This window comes from Sparus aurata, chromosome 5, assembly GCF_900880675.1.
Source record: "Sparus aurata chromosome 5, fSpaAur1.1, whole genome shotgun sequence".
Lineage (NCBI taxonomy): Eukaryota > Metazoa > Chordata > Actinopteri > Spariformes > Sparidae > Sparus > Sparus aurata.
In genome coordinates this window covers 36022197-36038479 of record NC_044191.1, presented here as the reverse complement: position 1 = coordinate 36038479, position 16283 = coordinate 36022197, and the positions used below count along the sequence as shown (strand labels likewise).

The window sequence follows — 16283 nt, the reverse complement described above, 5'->3', positions numbered from 1 at the left end:
GAGTAGACTGACCTGAAATATACATTTAAAGAATCGAATGTGTAAAACTATAAGAAAGACAACTTTCTAAGTTTGATGAGAGAAACTGATCATTAATCCTGAAGTGTTTGCTTTAGGATTGGTGATTTGCTGGACAAGAATCAAATTAACAAAGTGTTCACATCAACTAAGCTGAAAATAGTTTATACTTCCAAAAGTCCATGATGGGAAATCAACAACCGAGATAAGAGCAACAGTCTCAGACAAGTCTTGACATGGAAACTAACTTTGAATATATTGTTCTGAAATTCAAGTGAACTCTGTGAAAGAAGATCAACCCCCAAAGCTATAAAGTTTGCTGATACTGAGTCCAAAGTTCAGCCTAAAGGAAGTTTAATAATCTTGTGATGAGAGCAGCTATAAAAACAAGATTACAGTTGTGGGTTTTACCACTTCTAACACATGAACTACCACCTCTATTAAAGCTGCTTAATACAAATCTAGATCAGAATCTACACAATGTGTAACATTCTGTAAGTAAATCATATTCATATTATGAAAAGTAAATCTGAAAAGTACAGGCCTTGTGTCTATTCAATGAAAATATGTTGCATTGTTTGTATATTCAGATTGTAGCTTCAGGTTTTGAACATTATTTATCCATCCATCCATTTTCTGCGACTTATCGAGGTCTTGCTGACGCTCCATGTGATTATTAAACTGTTATAAATCTAGCAATTCTGCCTTTTGGCCAACATACACTGAAACAACTCATTAAATCTACCAGGATTGTAGACTGTTGGCTGAATTTACATTCAGAAAAGTGGAACATAGTTCTACTCAGGTTCACTTTCTCTCAGAAGCTTGAAAAGGACAAAAACCTGCTGAAGTGCAACAGGATGAAAGTGAACAATGTGTTGGTTTTCTTTTACTCTGTTTTAACACCAAAACCTTCATTTAGTGAAGGTCACTTTCCATATTTTACATGTTTAAAACTCAGTATGAAGTCAGTATGAGAGGCTCTAAATTATATTATTTTATTATATCCAAACCGGCTTTTGCCCCCTAATGTGTCGACCTTTATTTACAAGTTTTGCAACACACAGACATGCTCACACAACTTTGTAAAATGGTTTTGGAGTTGCAAACATTTGTGTATAGCTTTTATTTCTTCTTCTCTTGCTATTAGATATAATTGTGTAGAAACAGCCATAGAACACAACATACAACATCTACAGTATCTAAAGATCAGACGGTCACTGTAAACTATATTTAACAGGCACAGTGAAATAGTGATGCACGAGTTTAAACTGTCATCATACGTCTGAATGAAGTGCTCATGAGTCTGATGGTGTGTGGAATGTAACTGTTTATACCATAATATGTTGTTTATACACAATCTGACGTGATGACTGTAAAACATCATGTACTGCTGTTGTTTGTGTTGTGATTCTTTTGTGGAGATCCCATCAAGCTTCTGTGGGCCTCATTCAGATTTCAGTGCTTTAATACTGAAATCTGCAGGTAGATTTTCTGCAGGAAACATCAACATCAGACAGTTCTGACTCGTTCTTAAGGATCTTCAGGATCAGTACTTTTGAAATTCGTCCCGATTGGTCAGATAACGATTTGATTATTACTGTGTGGAAACAGTAAATCATTGTGTCAGATGGTAGTTTTACACGAACAAGCTTTGCACTGACAGCTTCAGTGTGTCTGTGTCTGGTTATTTCCTATGTTGCAGCAGCAGAAACGTTGTCAGCTGAACATTTCACCCTCCTCTCTTCAGGTTCTCAAACACAGCCGTTGTTTTCCAGCTGAAGGAGTCTGATGTTTCCAGCAGAGTGACATCATGGCGACTGCAGAAACAGGTGAGATCTGTATTATTCTAGTATTATTTGTTGCTACACTAAAAAAAAGTTACTTGGTGTCCAGAGCTCCATGAAGAGAGCTTCTAGTAGATCACCAGCAGAGGGTGTACACACTTCAGAAATGGAGCCAATTCTTTCAGACTTGATTCCACAATAAAACCACACCATCCCATTCAATAATGCTGCAAGAACTGCTTGGACAAAGTAAATACTGTCCAGCCGTGATTCCCAAAAAGTTGTGATGCCGTGCTAAAAAAACAGAATGCAATCATATGTGACAGCTTTACAAACTGTTCCTTCGCCCATGTAGTGATATCCAACTGAGCCATTCTGTCATGATACTCTCTCCTGTTACCATTGAACCGCTTCAAATTCAGATACAGAAATATAACATTGAATATATTGTCTTTGTACTGTCTTCAACTGATTATATGTCAAAAAGGATTAGCAAATTAGATTTAGATTTAGAGTGTTCAGGTACAGTCCACAGGAAATCTAAAAAAGAGATCAGTCAAACAAATCACCAGGCGAGGAGAAAAGGCTTCATCAGGGTCAAAAACACAAGAGGAAGAATGTCAGAATGCTGCTAAAGAGACAAAGACGAAGTGGTGACGAGACAGGGAGCACACAGGAGATACAGACGAGGGAGGAAGAGATAATAACACATCAGGGCGGGTCGGACAATCACAGCGGCAGGAAGAGGATCTGAAATGAGAGGAGAGCGAGACGCCACAATTAAACAGGAAACAGAGAAACTTCACTGACAGATGCATGAAAACACGACCTACACTAATGACTATAATAACAATGCTGATTTTTCCTGGCTCCCTGAGGTCCGCCTGTAACTAACTGAGTCAACAGAAGTCAACAGAGAGGTGTGAAGAACAACAAACATGAATATTAAAATCCCCAAACTATTAAAATTAAGGCATCAGAAACAGAAGCCCTGAAAATTCTGGGACAGTCTTGTGATTTTACTGGGAATGTCTCAAACAGTGCAGATGCTCGTCGTGAGCTCTGACATGACCAACCAGATGATTCTAGTAAAACATAAATAAAAATAAAATTATAATATAATTCACTGTGTATTCTGTTTTCTTTTAAATCTTTGAATTATAAGATCCCTATTAATATTTTTTCATAATCTGAGCACAGCAGGCAGAACAACACTTGCATACAAAGAATCTATGAAAGTCATCAGCCCAGCATCTGAAGTGTGTTCTTTCACTGGGTAGAAGCATTTCTTCAACAAAGGTCAAACAGTGTAGATATGTCCAATCATCTCCTGTTAATCATTAGTGCAATGTGATGCGGAAATGTAATGATTAGCCAAATGGTGTCATTAAAAGCAGTTTTGAACAGGTGTGTCACTTGACATAAGAAGTATTGCTGTTTAAGTTTTCAAACAGTGGAAAGAAAGAAAAGAAAAAGAGTGCACAAGAAAAAAACTGCCCTTCACCCTTTGTGCGTATTCGGCTTCAAGAGCCCGTCAGTTTTTTGTTTAGTGCAATACACCTACAGCTTGTTTAGGAACCCAACAGCTGATGGAGCAAATGATCTCAAATATCTGTTTGATTTGGCCCTCTGAGGGAAAGTATACCTCCTCCCTGGTATGAGGTGTGGAGACTCTGCATGGAGAGGGTGATGAGGCCCTTTGCCCTACGAGTACATCTGGTTCCATAAACATGACGTTCTAATTAGTGCCAGTGTTTTTTGTTTTTTTCTGGCAAAGTTTAACAACATTTCCCAGCATATTTTTGTTCGCTCTGCTGGAGTTACCAAACCAACACATCATTGTGAAAGTTAAAAGTGACTCGATGGATTATTGAATGAAACATTTTTATGAGTGATTTGCGAACATTAAAACACCTCAGCTTCATCTCTTATCGGCCTGCATGCTTTTGACTTTTTGCAGATAGTCAGTGAGTCAGTGTTGACCTCAAAAGTTATCTTATCACCTGGGATGGTGCAAAGGTACTTATGTTGACTCACTGACTGACTGAATCAATTAACATCTCTTTTTCTTAGAGACACTGAGATGCTGGTATGATGTCCGTATGTCTTTCTACAGGTTCTTTTTCGGTCTATTCCTGCTGAGAGACGCGCTGCTCATGAAGTCAGTGTGTCTGCTCTGACCTGTTAACATCGATACAGAAATGAAAACTAAGACACTACACAGGCTCACTGCTCACACAGCCAGTGTGGCCAGCATGTTAGTGATCCACAGAGCAAAGCTGTAAATGGTTTAACCAACCGAACACCTGTTTCCACTGAGTAGCTTTAAAGTTGTAAAAGACATCTGTCTCCACATCTGACAGTCTCATTTATATTCTGCATCAACTCGTCATTTAAACTACATGATCTTTACACCGAGGGAAATATATTAAACCCAAGACTTTGTGTGTTTTATGTTTATGTATCATTCCATCCATCAAATGAAAATATTCTCAGAGGTCTTGTGCATCATTTTTAGGGATGTATATTCTGATATATTTGTGTTTATGTATACATGTGTACCTTTTCTCAATCAATATGTGTGAGTTCTGCTGATCTGAGAGACAGTGGCCAGAACAGAGTGGAAGCAGTCACATGTAACCTGGATCAGGGCGGGGCGATATGGCACTAAAATAGAACCGTGGTACATTTAGGCTCTATCATGATACATAATATATGTATCAATATTTTAATCTACATACATTTAGCATCTTAACAATACAACAGGTACTTGGTTTTGGCCTGTGCTCCACAATAAAGTTTCAAGTTACATCCTCCAATGGAAAGTATATTCATATATCACTTAACAGGGTTATAAAGTGCTTTACATGCAACATATCAACAAAGAGTCACAAAAAAGCAACAGAGAGAATCTATGTGTATTAAAAAATAAAATCAGGGTGTGTGGATTCAATAAGGGGATTAAGTCACCTTCACTCTGAGCCAGGTTTCAAGTAAACACAGGAATCAATATAATTTGAACTGATGATGTCATGACAAATAAAGGATTTGTATGAGAGGGACTGAATGTTAAGAAGGTTTAGGGTTCTTTATGGTGTATATGTAGTCTTTCTATCACAACCATGTGCATAAGAAGGATTTACAGGAACAGGTTTCAGAGTCACCAAGTTTCTTCAATGCTCTGTGTTTACACACCTCAATAGGTGTGTCACACTATTCATGATAACACTGTTTAAAACAATGATTAGAATGCACATATAATAATATCCTTCAGCCTTTTGCACCTTTTGTTTATGAGTTCATCTGGTTACTTTTGACTCGTAACTGAGTCGTTGATAGTTTTTTTTGTGCAGTTTTTTTAAGGTGATGGTTACAGACTCTAGCGCCACCTCCCTGCAATCCTATTCTGAGTGTAATTTCATTGCCACCATTTTCTTCAAATTTCTATAAATATCGTGATAATATGGTGAATTCCTCTGCCCACCTTAATCGTGTCATGAGAGTTATCGTGACAGCCCTGATGACCAGTTACATTATCAGGACAACAACAGGAATCCTGCTTTTGCATAAGGCACGATGAACTTCATCTGAACATGCAACTTAACAGACAGTTAACCTCGTATCTTAGTACCTTGGATTTATTTCAAGTGTTTTTCCAGCATTATTTATAATCACAACTAATTATGTTGTTTCATACACTTTTCATTTAGCATCATTTAGTTTTGTTCTGTGTTGAAGAACAACTTTACAAACACTCTAAATTTACCTTTGCTTAAATCTAATCGTGTTTTTTTTCTTTTATCAAACTTTGGAACATTAAGTATCCATCATCCTCATTACCAATTGTGGCCAACTTGATGTGGATACATGACCACATACATGCCAGCCCGACATTCAACTGCTGCTACTTTATACTTCCACTTTATTTTAGAGACAAATACTTTAACTTGACTACATCTATTAAATAATTTGTATTACTAGTTACTTGCAGGCTACATCAGAGGCAAGGGAGCTAATTTCTTATTCAATCTATTTAATCAACAATTCAGATCTAATCATCGACCAAGTCCATTATCAGTCAATACCTAGTATACAGTGTATACAAACATGGAAATATATGTATCATTTAATACTTTTTACACTGAGGTACAGGGCCATTTCTGTCTGTTTTGGTGATCCACAAAGATGCAACAATCTATTATATTTTAAGAGGAAAACAGGTTAGAGTCGTGAAAATCTCTCTCAAATTAAAATCAAACATATTAAATTGACCCAACCAAGTGATTTGAACTGATAGAACATGATAATACAAGATATACAATGTTGATCCTCTATAGGTCAATAAATGAAACTGATGCAGTGTTTCTAAAAAGTATTTATTTTAACTTGTAAAACATTTTTAAACTTAAACATCCTGGTCTGAAGGCCGCCGTGCTGCTTCCTGTTCTGCGGCTCCAAAATATTTCAGAACTGCTCCTGCAAAGACAAAACTCCTCAGATCACCAAGCAAAACAGATCTGAAGCAAATATTCATACTATATAATTGAGTTATGTTACACTAATGCTGAACATAATCTGTTTTATATTAAACTTTACAATATACAGCACAGTGTCCCTTTAAAGCACCGAATATCAAAGTTATCACTTATAAGCAGTTTCAACACATTGTACTAAGCTAATTTCCAATGCCTGTCCCTACAGGGGCATTTAGAATAACATACAAAGAACCTGTTTTAAGAAACATCCTATCCATTCATCCAACCCTCCAATCAACCATCTATCCATCTATACATAAGCAATAACATCCTATCCATTCATCCGACCCTCCAATCAACCATCTATCCATCTATACATAAGCAATAACTTCCTATCCATTCATCCATCCTTCCATTCATCCATATAACATGGTCACATATTAGCCTATCTTTCCCTAAATCTGGGCCTAGAAATTAACTAACATAATGCAGAAACATGCACTTACATACATTCATGCATACACACACACACACACAATCCACAGTCAATAGCTGAGGTGTGAAAAGATCATTGAGTGTAAATACATGTTGGCTGCTTCAAATGTTAAGCAATCTCTAATTAGTCTGAAGGTAAATAAGTTCAGTCTAACTATTTTGCTGATTTTCTTAATGTGTTTATCAAATTTGAGATGAGCATCCAGCATTAGACCTAAATATTTAACTTCTGTAACCTGGCTAATTGGTTGATTATTGATGTTAATATTTAGAGCAATTGGTGTGGGGCGCCCCCCTAGGAAAAGCAAATTTATACTGTTTTATTTTTATTTTTTTTTGAACATTTATTAGAACAAGTTCCTTGACAGAGTCTCACACATTATGACAAGTATCAATACTCATATTGGTATCAAACTGACAAAATACAAAGACAATCAAATAGCAAAGAGGTGAAAGAATATTCTTTGTAGGTCTAATTAATAATAGTAATAATAAAAAATAGATAAATAAATAAATAAAAACACCATCTAGCCCAGTTGAACAGAGACAGTATTCTCACCTTTCCAAATTCATTATATCAGGTGACCATTTTTCAAGATACAAGTCCATCTGGAGTCAAAGGTTTGCCGTTATGTGTTCCATGCAATTTACATCCTTAAGCCTTTGAGACCACTGGTCTAGTGTGGGTGGATGGGGCTTAAGCCAATTTACTGTGATCATTTTATGTGCAATCAATAAAAGAACCCTGAGCATAAACACACTATTTTTCCCTAAATCCGTTAACGATACAGTACCCAAAATTAGTTGCTGTGGTTCAATTGGTCTATTTAAATTTAAAATCTCACATATTTGTCGCTTCACATTCTCCCAGAATTTTTGCAATTTAGGGCAATCCCAGAAGATATGGGAAAAGTCCCCTGTTATACCGCAACCCCTCCAACACAGGGGGGAACAGTTATTATCATAACTAGCTGTTACCAAGGGAGTTTTAAAATATCTTGCTCTCAACTTCCAGCCAAATTCCCTCCAAATTGGGCTGCTTAAACATTTCTGCCAGGGCACCCAAGAACTCTCCGTCTCCTCATCAGAAATTATGGCATTAGCTTCCAATTCCCATTTAGCTTTCACATCAAGTGTATCCACTGATGTATCCATACGGATCCTGCCATATATACATGATATTGTGTTTTTAGTGTTCATCTTATTCTCAGCTATCTCAATCCAGTATTGTTCAAAATTAGAAGGAGCTATTTTAATTTTGTCCCACTCTTTGTGTCACATCAGGTAATGCCGAATTTGAAAATATCTAAATAAATCCTTAGAATCAATGCCATACTTTGCTTGAAGTTGTGAGAAATCCCTGAGAGTTATTCCTTCGAATAATTGATTAATTGTGATGAGGCCCTTCCCCACCCATCTAATGAAACCACTGTCCATTTTTGCTGTAGTTATTTTTGCTGCCCTTGATAGAGATAGAGGTAAATTCAACAATCGTCTTGTCTTCTCCCAAACCTTTAATGTATGATTAACACATTTGTTTTGTATCCTAAGTTTACGCCTTACTTTTGGATTTAGAAAGGGAAGGGTTGAGAGTGATATATTTTTTACTAAACCTTGCTCTATATGTACCCATTTTGTGTCCATATCTAATCTCATCCATGAAACCAATTTTCCAAGTTGTGCTGCCCAGTAGTAACTTTTGAAATGCGGCAAGGCTAATCCACCCTTATCCTTGCGTGCACAGAAGACTTTGAGTCTCACTATAGGCCCTTTGTTCTGCCATATGAATTTGGAAACAAGCTTATCCAAAAATGCAAAGGTAGATATAGGAACAGTGATAGGTAACACATTAAAAAGAAATAACAATCTTGGTAAGACATTCATCCTGATAGTTTCTACCCTCCCAACTAAAGACAAAGGAAGCATCTCCCATCTTTCCAAGTCATTTTTGATTTGAGAAATAAGTTTATCATAATTTGCTTTATATAACTGATTTGAGGTATGGGTCAGAATGACTCCCAAATACCTAAAGCCCCCTTTTGACCACCTGAATTTCACCTGTCTGTCCAAGCATGTAGGCCAGCATCCTGTTATCATCATTGCTTCTGATTTCCCCTCATTAACCTGGTAGGGTCTCCCAAGGCAAACAGGTCCTAGGTGACGGGTCAGACCAAGATCGGTTCAAAAGCCCCTAATGAAGACATCACACCGAGGAAGTTTATGTCGCCCGGATTGGCTGGGGCCCCGCCCTGGAGCCAGGCCTGGGGTTGGGGCTTGCAGGCGAGCGCCTGGTGGCTGGGTCTTCGCCCATGGGACCCGGCCGGGCGCAGCCCGAACGAGCGACGTGGGCCCGCCCTCCAGTGGGCTCACCACCCGCAGGAGGGTTCAGAAGGGGCCGGTGCAGTGTGATTTGGGTAGCAGTCGTGGGCGGGGGCCCCGGCGACCCAATCCCCGAACGGTGACTCTAGCCATGGGGACATGGAATGTCACCTCTCTGGGGGGGAAAGAGCCTGAGCTGGTGCAGGAGGTTGAGCGGTATCGGCTAGAAATAGTCGGGCTCACCTCCACGCACAGTCTGTGCTCTGGAACCCAAATCCTTCAGAGAGGCTGGACTCTCTTCGACTCGCGGTGAGAGGTGGCGAGCTGGTGTGGGCTTGCTTATAGCTCCTAAGCTCAGCCGCCACGTGTTGGAGTTTACCCCAGTGAATGAGAGGGTTGCTTCCCTGCGCTTTCAGGTCAGGGATAGGTCTCTCACTGTTGTCTCGGCTTATGGGCTGAACAGCAGTATAGAGTACCCGGCCTTCTTGGAGACCCTGGGAGGGGTACTGGAGAGTGCTCCAACTGGGGACTGCGTCGTTCTACTGGGGGACTTCAACGCCCACGTGAGTGGAGGTCAATGATCGACTTTGTATGTCTTGGACACTCGGGTGAAGAGAGGGGGTGAGCTGTCAACTGATCACCACCTGGTGGTGAGTCGGATCCGCTGGCAGGGGAGGAAGCTGGACAGACCTGGCAGACCCAAACTGATTGTGAGGGTCTGCTGGGAACGTCTGGTGGAACCCACTGTCAGGGAGGTCTTTAACTCCCACCTCCGGGAGAGCTTTGACCAGATCCCGAAGGAGGCTGGGGACATTGAGTCTGAATGGTCCATGTTCTCCACTTCCATTGTTCTCCGGTTCCTGTCGTGGCGGCAATCCCCGGACCCAGTGGTGGACCCCGGAAGTAAGGGATGCTGTCAAGCTGAAGAAGGAGTCCTATTGAGCCTGGTTGGCCCGGGGGACTCCTGAGGCAGCTGCGGGTACCGGCAGGCCAAGCGTGCGGCAGCACGGGCAGTCGCGGAAGCAAAAACTTGTGTCTGGGAAATTCTGGCAAACCATCCGGTGCCTCAGGAGGGGGAAGCAGTCCTCCACCAACACTGTTGTCGGGCAGTGGAAGGAATACTTCGAGGATCTCCTCAATCCCACTGACACGCCTTCCATAGAGGAAGCAGAGACTGGGGACTCAGAGGTTGACCCATTCATCACCCAAGCCGAAGTCACTGAGGTAGTCCGGAAGCTCCTCAGTGGCAAAGTACTGGGGGTGGATGAGATCCGCCCTGAGTACTTCAAGTCTCTGGATGTTGTGGGGCTGTCTTGGTTGACACGTCTCTGCAGCATCGCATGGGCTGGACCGGAGGATGTTTTCCAACTATCGGGGGATCACACTCCTCAGCCTCCCTGGGAAAGTCTATTCCAGGGTACTGGAGAGGAGAATTTAGATTCAGGAGGAACAATGTGGTTTTCGTCCAGGCCGCGGAACACTGGACCAGATTTATACCCTCCACAGAGTGCTTGAGGGTTCGTGGGAGTTTGCCCAACCAGTCCACATGTGTTTTGTGGACTTGGAGAAAGCATTCGACCGTGTCCCTCGTGGCATTCTGTGGGAGGTGCTCTGTTAAGGGCTGTACGGTCCTTGTACGACCGGAGCAAGGGCTTGGTTCGCATTTCCGGCAGTAAATCAGACCTGTTCCCGGTGCATGTTGGATTCCGGCAGGGCTGCCCTTTGTCACCGGTTCTGTTCATTATTTTTATGGACAGAATTTCTAGGCGAAACCACAGGCCGGAGGGGGTCTGGTTCGGGAGCCACTGTATTTCATCTTTGCTTTTCGCGGATGATGTGGTCTTGTTGGCTGCTTCGAGCCAGGACCTCCAGCATGTCCTGGGGTGGTTTTCAGCCGAGTGTGAAGCGGCTGGGATGAGAATCAGCACCTCCAAGTCCGAGGCCATGGTTCTTGACCAGAAAAAGGTGGCTTGCTCCCTCCGGATTGGGGGAGAGTTCCTGCCTCAAGTGGAGGAGTTAAAGTATCTTGGGGTCTTGTTCAAGAGTGAGGGAAGGGTGGTGTTCCTGGTATGTCCCGCCGGGAGGAGACCCCGAGGAAGACCCAGGACACGCTGGTGTGACTATGTCGCTCAGCTGGCCTGGGAACGCCTTGGGATCCGCCCGGAAGAGCTGGAGGAAGTGTCCGGGGAGAGGGAAGTCTGGGTGTCCCTGCTCAGGCAGCTGCCCCCGCGACCTGGCCCCGGATAAGTGGACGAAAATGGATGGATGTATTCATAAGTTCGCTGCAACATGTGTTTGGGTCAGTACTTTGCAGAACATCGTTCCATGTTACCTCGCTTAGTTTGCGTTCCAAAATTGGTAGATCTTGCTTCGGCATTATGAGTTTATCTGCGTTCGGTAGGCCTAGTCTATGATTGACAAAACGTTTCTTGGTTAATTTCCTAGCTGCCAAGATCATATTATGATCTGATAAGCCCATTATGAGGTTGAATGTTTTCATTATGCGTTCAGTCCTGTTTGTGAGTATTAGATCTATCTGGGACTGAGTTGATCTAGTGATTCTTGTTGGCCCTTTAATTACTTGACTGAAATCATAGTACATAGTACTTTTCAGTTTACTTCTAGCTTTTTTATCTGCCCAGTTAATGTTAAAATCACCAAATATCATCACCTCTGCTTTGTGAGAGATCACTTTAAGCAGTTTCCCTAACTTTTCATAAAATCCACTATCAGGTGTGGGCGGGTTATATAGGACTAGAATGCGGAAATGCATCTCCGGGGATAGATAAACATTTAATCCAAGGCACTCAATAGAAACATCACAGTGCATCTAAGAAGTCCCTAATGTATACAACTACTCCACCCCCTCTACCAATTTTCCTATCTTTTCTAAAACAATTGTACCCGGGCCTGTCAACAATTGAGGTTAACACCTTGCCATGAAGCCAGCTTTCGCTAAGGCACAAGAAGTCCAAGTTTGAGTACAACAATAATGATTTGATTTCATCACATTTAGGGAGAAGGCTTCTAATATTTAGGTGCCCCCCAAATATACCCCTAGGTTTAACAGCAGCTTATTATTCCGAGTGTGATTTAATTGAATTTAAGTGGCGTTCTTCGGCCCTGGCGTGCATGTTCGTGCCTGGTTATTTTTGGGTATGCAGGAAAAAATGGCATGGCAACCAAAGCCAAACGTGTGTAGGCTAGGGTTCATTGGAAGCAGTAAGTCCGCATTTCTGGTTAAGGTGAGCGAGCATTGCCCTTTTGTCAAAGGTACCAGCGTCAGCAATACACATGTGAGAAGTATTGGTAGGTTATCTTGAAGTTTGCTCGTTGGCAATTGCAGATGGTGACAGCCTTGTTTGCCAGAGACTAGTCCATACCTCTTAAAGCTACTCACTCTGGGTCGAGGCAGTGGGTTGTTTATTTTACACACGCGTAAAATGTTGATAAGTAGAAGCAGAACTTTCAGCGCGGAGCCCAACAAACCACGCTTACCAGTGTCTGTCTCTGCCACCTGCGACGCAGCTACCTGCGCCATGTTGCCCGATTACAAATAATCCAAAAGAATGCGCATCAAGGTAGAACCCAATAGAGAAGCTTAACCAAATTTAAGTCACTACTATACACTTCATGCAAATGCCGCAAATAAAAACTGTACTCCTTCACTAACTCCATGTCTTTATATTTCACAGGTGCTGATGAAGAACAGAGCCTAGAGTGTCTCAGGATTGTGCTGATAGGGAAGACTGGCAGTGGGAAGAGCTCTTCAGGAAACACCATTCTAGGAAGAGACGAGTTTACAGCTGATTTAAGTCAAACATCAGTCACCAAGCATTGTCAGAAAGCACAGACTGTCGTAAACGGTCGTCCAGTCGTTGTGGTCAACACTCCTGGTCTGTTTGACACAATGCTGTCCAGTAAAGAGGTTGACGAGGAGATGGTGAAATGCATCAGTCTTCTGCCTCCAGGACCACATGTCTTCCTGCTGGTGATACCAATTGGAAGATTTACACCAGAAGAGAAGGAGACATTAAAACGCATCCAGGAAGGCTTCGGGAAGAATGCTGAGGGGTTCTTCATCATTCTGTTAACTGGAGGAGATACACTGAAACATTACGGGCTGTCCATTGATGATTACATCAAAAATAAATGTGATGATTCCTTTAAGAAACTGATCGCTGACTGTGGAGGAAGATACCACGTGTTTGATAACTATGATGAACAAAACCACATGCAGGTCAGTGAGCTGATCACCAAGATCGACACCATGGTGAAGACAAATGGAGGCAGCTGCTACACTAATGAGATGCTGCAAGAGGCCGAGGCAGCGAAACAGAAAGAAATGGAGAGAATCCTGAAGGAGAAGGAAGAAGAGGTGAGGAGAGAGAGGGAGGAGCTAAAAAGAAAACATCAGAAAGAGGTGAAAGAGATGAAAAGAAGAATGAGAAAACAGAGAGCAGAAATAGAAAAGGACAGAAAACTGAGAGAAAAACAACTTAAAGAAAAGGAAGAAAACATCAACAGAGAACGTGAGGAGAGAAAGAAAGAACAGGAAATGAGAGAAGAAGAAGACAGGAAGAGAAAACAAGAGGAAGAAATTCAGAAACAGGAGTGGAAACAAAGAGTTGAAGCTTTGGAACAAAAAATCAGATCAGAGTCAGAATCAAAGGAAAACATTGACAGAAAGTTGGAGGAGAGCAGAGAAGAGATGAGGAGAGAACGAGAGAACTGGGAGAAAAAACAGAAGGAATGGTGGAAAAAACGACTTCAAGAAGATGAACAGAGACGACAGGAGGAAGAAACAAGACTCAGAAAACTGCAAGAGGAATACGAACAAGAAAAAGAAAATGAAGAAAAGAAAAGAAAAGAAGAGGAGAAAGAGAGTAAAGACATGGAGGAAAAACTGAGAGCAGAAATAGAAAAGGAGAGAAAACTGAGAGAAAAACAACTTAAAGAAAAGGAAGAAAACATCAAGAGAGAACGTGAGGAGAGAAAAAAAGAAAGGGAAAAGAAAAGAGAAAAAGACAGGGAGAGAAAACAAGAAGAAGAAATTCAGAAACAAGAGTGGAAACAAAGAATAAAAACTTTGGAGCAAAAAATCAGATCAGAGTCAGAATCAAAGGAAAACATTGACAGAAAGTTGGAGGAGAGCAGAGAAGAGATGAGGAGAGAACGAGAGAACTGGGAGAAAAAACAAAAGGAATGGTGGGAAAAACGACTTCAAGAAGATGAACAGAGACGACAGGAGGAAGAAACAAGACTCAGAAAACTGCAAGAAGAGTATGAACAAGAAAGAGAAAATGATGTAAAGAAAAGAAAAGAAGAGGAACAAATGAGAAGAGAACAAGAGGAGAAAGAGAGAAAAGACATGGAGGAGAAGTATAAGCAGAAAATGGAGAATCTGATGAAGACGTATGAAGAAGAAGCCAGAGAGAAAGCTGAAGAGTTCAATGAGTTCAAAGAGAAATACAACAAGAAGTTTGAAGATCAGAAGAAAGAACACGAGGAGCAAATGAAAGACAAAGAGGAGCAATACGACCTCTTAAAGGCTCTTAAAGAAAACAATGATGAAGAAATGAAGAAAAAAGAAGAGATGAAGGAAAAACATCTCAGTCAACTTTCTGACGTAGTTAAATGTGTGACCAAAAAGAGAGTGAATCTGAAACAAATTGATGACTTACTGAAAAATCAAGAAGAAAAAATTAAATGGGTGAAAACTGAAGAGGAAAAGAAAGAACTGCAGGAACAACATGAAAAACAAATGAATGACTTGATACAGAAACTTCTGAGTCAGGAGGACTCGTGGTGGAGTTGGACAAAGTCATGGTTTGGATTTGATTAGTTAAACTAGGTGGTGTCAAACAAAACCTCAGGAGGAGCAGTGGGTTGTACTGTAATATAGAACATGGACACAGAAAATACTATATATTTAAGTGTACAACATTAAACTGGAGGTAACCATAGCAACAGTAGTGTTGAAGCTTAATCAGCAGTTAACTGTCTCAGACTGTGAAGAAGAAACAGACACACAGCTGATCTCAGACAAGATTTTAACTGATTATCCATGAGAAGAATAACTTTAAATTTATAGAACATCTTTAAAAACAGTTACAAAGTGATTTACATACAGTTAATCTGCAAATGAACACAAATACAAGTCTAACTGTTTCTTCAGTTGAAGAGATTCATAACTGAAGTGAATGATTTCATTATCTAACAACAACAAAGTAGAAGTCAGTGTGGTGCAGATGTGACTCGTGTTCCAGAAACATGTATTTACATTTACATACATGTATGAAGTGTCTCACAGGGCTGAAGTTACAGCTCACACAAGACAGAAGACAAGTGAGAGAAGGAAACTGTGTCAGTATGAATCTCTGACATCAGTCATTAACAAGTCAAGTAAAGTTAAACTACTTTTTGTTTGTGTGTTTCATGAGCCACCCAGTGGACGGATGATGTCACTGCACTGCTGTGTAAAGAAATTCTGTTCTGTGATTGTGAAAAGGAGTCAGCACAACGTCAACACATGTTCACTTTGTAGAAAGTCTTTGTGATGTTTTATTTGTTTTCTTCTGTACAGTTGAGTTGTGAATAATTTCCTTTTTTTTGCAGATTGTTTTATTTTGTTTTTCCTTTTATTGTTTGTGTGATTTATTTACATTAAAAAACGGACAACAGCTCAGTGAAGAAAGAATATGTTTGTAAGTGAAATTAAAGGTCAAATATTATATATTAACATATCAACTGTTTATATAACAATGATTAAAAAATGCCATTATAGACAATTAATGTTTATGTTTTTCTTACATGCTTTGTAACTGATTACATCAACTTAAAACAATCCAGATGAATCATAAATATTTCTGTCTGTGATCTTTGGTTTCTCTGTCATGATAAAAGATGAACAAAGTGTTTCCTGTAGTTCAGTGTGACTGCTTTGTTTCTACCTGCAGGAGACACTGAGGGAGGAAGTGGGTTCAGTCTGACACATGTCTTTATTCACCTCTCTAGTTATTTATGTACTTTCTTCATCTTTATATAAAACTGTTACTGAGATACTCTCAAAGTATTCAAAGTGTCAGAAGAGTACTTGTCCAGTTTACTACACATGTACAAATATTAACTTTGGCAACTGAAATACATCAAAAAGGGGGAAAAATTGAAAATAAAAAAATAAAATAAT

The 16283-nt window shown here is 40.5% G+C and overlaps 1 protein-coding gene across 3 annotated transcripts in view; it reads left to right on the top strand.

Annotated features, from left to right (window-relative positions):
- The window catches only part of LOC115581340 (golgin subfamily A member 6-like protein 22), a 132311-nt gene extending 116290 nt beyond the window's left edge, over positions 1 to 16021 (top strand). The window contains exons 2-3 of one of the 3 annotated variants that reach the window (XM_030416358.1): positions 1769 to 1850; positions 12790 to 16021. In XM_030416358.1, the coding sequence (XP_030272218.1) occupies positions 1832 to 1850; positions 12790 to 14939 (2169 nt within the window). In that variant the 5' untranslated portion in view covers positions 1769 to 1831 and the 3' untranslated portion in view covers positions 14940 to 16021. Of the gene's footprint in view, positions 1 to 1768; positions 1851 to 11376; positions 11394 to 12789 lie in introns of those variants that run through there. The other 2 variants (XM_030416360.1, XM_030416359.1) reach the window with 2 other exon arrangements.
- The last annotated feature ends 262 nt before the right edge of the window (positions 16022 to 16283 follow it).